General features: G+C 32.1%; 1 protein-coding gene across 1 annotated transcript; it reads left to right on the top strand.

Moving 5' to 3' along the window:
• Positions 1 to 995: 995 nt before the first annotated feature.
• LOC120115371 (glutathione S-transferase DHAR2-like) lies at positions 996 to 3,809 on the top strand. The gene is made up of 6 exons (XM_039136097.1): positions 996 to 1,139; positions 1,330 to 1,420; positions 1,577 to 1,720; positions 2,575 to 2,692; positions 2,795 to 2,935; positions 3,538 to 3,809. Exons 1-6 carry the CDS (start codon positions 1,082 to 1,084, stop codon positions 3,622 to 3,624), a joined length of 639 nt encoding a protein of 212 aa, XP_038992028.1. The 5' UTR covers positions 996 to 1,081; the 3' UTR covers positions 3,625 to 3,809.
• The last annotated feature ends 485 nt before the right edge of the window (positions 3,810 to 4,294 follow it).

The raw sequence follows: 4,294 nt of genomic DNA, 5'->3' as shown, positions 1-4,294 counted from the left end.
TAAACATTAATGTTAATATTAAAATTAATAAAATTAAAATGTCAGTGACTAAACGAGTATGATGACTGATATTTGAAGTACTTTACCCTAATTTTATTTATTTATTCAAAATATAAGTCATTTCAATAAACAAACCATTAAAGGCACAGAACATTGGACCGTGGAACCATTGGAAGTACCTGGCTGAAATCACGACCATGTTCATTATTGGAGAGGAAAGAAAATATAAATAAAAAATTTATAGAAAAAACATATGTTTGCAATTTAGTCGGTTTAAAAAAGTATTATCGATCGAATAAGTCTTAACGTATTTTAACGTATATATCTCTGATTTATTGTTGAAGATTTTATCTCGAAATTAATACAATATTTAATTATAAGATAAATTTTTAATTATATTTTTATTAAATTTAAATGTTTATTTTCTTTAAATTAAATGTTTATTAAATTAAACGTTAAAGAAATATTTATTTAATGAATATGTGACAAGTAGTCTTGGTTCATCAGTTTCCTTAATTATCTTTGATCTTTTAAAGAAACAAATAGAGAAAGGAAAAAAAATTTAAAATTATTTTATCTTTTAAAAAATCAGAAAAATTAATATCTCAAACACTTTGATTTTAAATGAGTTTTACTATCGACGCATTAAGCTTGATCTCAAATACTTTAAAAAATTTATCTATTTGTACATGAAATCAGAACCTAATTATTAAAATATATCATACTTATTAAAAAATTGATAAAATTTGAAGAATTCATAATATAATAGTTTTTTAAGAAATGATTTAAAAATAATTATGGAATAAAATAATAAATTAAGCATTTAAAATTTATAAAATTTAAAGAATTCATAATATAATAGTTTTTACTTATAAATGATTTAAAAATAAATCTGGGTCTCCATCGAAATGAAACAGCATGGACCATTGGCACTTGGCATTTATAATCGGGTCAACGTTCCCCAAAAGTTTTGGAATTTGGAAATATTACAGTTCACACCATTTCTGCAGTTTTTAGTTCCTAATATTTCTCAGAACGAAAAAGGATCATTTTTTATTGTTTAATCTTTCTCAAGCAAAAAATGGCTTTGGAGATCTGTGTTAAGGCCGCTGCTGGTGCCCCTGACGTTCTTGGAGACTGTATGCTCTCTCTCTCTCTCTCTCTCTCTCTAATATATATATATATATATATATATATATATATATATATCATTTGAAAAATGAAAATCTTGTTTTGTTTTTTCCTTTTTCCGGATGATTTTGATTCTGGGTTTTTGAGTTTGAATTGAATTGAATGTTGTTTTGCCTCTTTTGTAAAAATGTTTTACAGGTCCTTTCTGCCAAAGGGTTCTTCTTACTTTGGAGGAAAAGAAGGTTCCTTACAAGCTGCACCTTGTCAATCTCAGTGATAAACCCCAATGGTATATTTTTTCAGAAAATTAACAAAAAAAAAGTGAATATTTCATTGTTTTATGTTGATGAATGTGTTGTTTGGAGTGTTTAAGCAAATGGGTTGCTGTAAATTTCTGATTTTACTGTAAAAAAATATGAATTTTGTGATTTAAAACTCATGATAGGTTCTTGGAGATAAGTCCAGAGGGGAAGGTACCAGTGGCGAAGTTTGATGACAAGTGGGTGGCTGATTCTGATGTGATTGTTGGAATTATTGAAGACAAATATCCTGAGCCTTCTCTCAAAACTCCACCTGAACTTGCCTCTGTGTATGTTGCTCCTATTCTTCAGTTTTTCTTGAAATACCGGTTCAGAGTTCAAGGTTTAGGATTTAGGGTTTACAAGTATCTAACACTTACGCCTGACGGCCTGAGTTCGATTAATATAGGTTAAGTTCGGAGACATTTGGTTATTTAGGTTGTCCTTTTGATTTGCCTCTGTCTATGTTGCTCGGATTCTTCATTTGTTGAAATATCGGTGTTTGATGCCTGTCTGATGGTTTTTTTAACACAAGTACGGAATATGATCCTCCGAGGACTCTCAAAATACGTGAAAAAAACTTAGAAGAAACTATGTCGGAAACATATAAGTATCTAACAGTAACGCCTGAGTTTGATTAATATAGGTTAAGTCCGGAAACATTTGGTCATTTCGGTTGTCTTTTGGCTACTGAAATTCTGGGATTATTGTTGTCTTTGATTTGTTCCCTGTGGATGGTTTTTTTTTTGTAACAGTTCCCTGTGGATAGTTCAGTCATAGAATGGCAGAGGCAAATAGGGCTTTTGCACATTTTGGTTAATCCGTGAACAGCATTGATGTAGACACATAGATTCATGGAACCATACATCTCGATCGGAAAATAATCAATAGAAAAAGAAAGAATCGGTAGTGATTGATATATTTCTCAAAACAAATGTAAAGGAAACGAAACATGAAACATAAATCATAGATCAACTAAGCCCTTTCAGGGACTTGCTTACCTTTGAAAGTATGTAAACAGAGTTGACCCTGTATGTGATTTTTGCTCATCTTTTATTGTATAGGAAGTCCAGATACCATTTTGTTCTTGAAACTGATTAACTGTTTCTTGATCTTTAATTCTTTATTCGATTTTCCGATGCAGGGGATCAAAAATATTCGGAACTTTCATCACATTTTTGAAGAGCAAGGATGCAAATGACGGATCTGAGCAGGCTTTGGTTAATGAACTGATGGCATTGGATGAACATCTTAAGGGACATGTAAGTGATGATCAGCTTGACATGCCTTTTTACCATAGATTCGATACATTCCATATATTTTATCATGTGAGTGTTCGTAATTTATCGGACTATACAAATCAGGGTCCGTTCATTGCCGGAGAAAAGATAACCGCTGTCGATCTAGCTTTGGGACCGAAGCTGTACCATCTTCAGATCACTCTTGGCCATTTTAAGAAGTGGACTGTTCCTGAAAGCTCGACTTATCTCCACAATTACATGAAGGTATGCAACTGCTGTACCATCAATCAATATTTTTTCTGCAATTTACTGTTTTCTAAATGCAATTTTATAGGTTTAATGAGTGGATCTTGTTCGTCATGTTTGTTTTACGGAAAAACGACGACGACAAAGACAATGATGTATGTTGCACTTGACTAGACAACCTTTCCTGGGAAAAGCTTGTTTTGTTTGAACTATCCTGGTTTTGATCATCCTTCCTATCTTGATCAGTACAGTCATGCATATTAGGAGTAATGATGTATTTGATACCTATATACGGCTGCACTTTCATATCACTATTGCGATAAGAATCCCTAAATACATAGAAAAGCTTAGAAAAAAAGTAAACATCCGTATATTTGATATACTCGCACTTAAGACCGAGTAAACATGGTTGCACTAGCATGGGACATGATTATACCTCATCGACTAGAATGACATTATGATTGTAAAACTGCGGCACCTCATAGACTGGCGATGATAGCTCAATGGCATACTATACTCTTCCCTATCTTCTTTGGGACCATTAAGATCACATGGACTCGAGCGTAAATGTTTAGAATCATATTCTCGTATTTATTTCCGAATGTGTTGTATGTTTGCAGGCAGTTTTCTCTCGGGACTCCTTCCTGAAGACGCAGGCCGCCAAGGAACACGTGATTGCTGGATGGGCGCCTAAGTTTGATGCATGAGTCTGTTCGAAACCAGTAGGTGTTTCACACTGTTTCGGAACATATAAACTCATGAAGTGTGTTGGGACTATGGCAAAAACCAGATGAACACTTAGCTGGTCCAGTCATCTAATAAGTGTTCTGAGCGATGTGGTACAATAGTACATTGTTCATGCTATTATTAATCAGTAAATTTGGGGTCTAATGCCAAATGGTGTTTTCATCATTAGAGAATCATATATCATACTACTATAAATATTGAAATCTTAAATCCATATTTATTTCATTGATCGAATGGAATCAAATTTAGCTAGTTCGGATTTATTGAAGGTGTAATATTAGAAGGTGGTTGTGATTGTGCATAAAGATTTATTTATTTTTATTTCAGTGAAAAGTCGTTGATTAAAATGGTCGAAAATGAAGTAAAAATCAAGCTTAAGCTTGGTGGCCCGAGTTAAATGAGAATTTTCTTAGATATTTATGATTAAGAGTAGAAATTTTAGAGTTTTTAGATGAGTTGAGGCTTGTTATGTTAATATATTATCGTAAATTTTATGTATTTATCTTGATTCAATTAAAATATGGTTAAAGTATATAAATAGTCCCCCAAACTTTTAGGATGCTTGCATTTTGGTCACAATTTTTAAACTTTTAGTTTGTTTTCTTTTTGATCTTTGTCATTACCTTTCGT

This window comes from Hibiscus syriacus, unplaced genomic scaffold (genome assembly GCF_006381635.1).
Source record: "Hibiscus syriacus cultivar Baekdansim isolate YM2019G1 unplaced genomic scaffold, ASM638163v2 tig00110264_pilon, whole genome shotgun sequence".
NCBI lineage: Eukaryota > Viridiplantae > Streptophyta > Magnoliopsida > Malvales > Malvaceae > Hibiscus > Hibiscus syriacus.
Note: the sequence above shows the minus strand (reverse complement) of the source record. Positions and strands in the feature narration are given on the sequence as shown.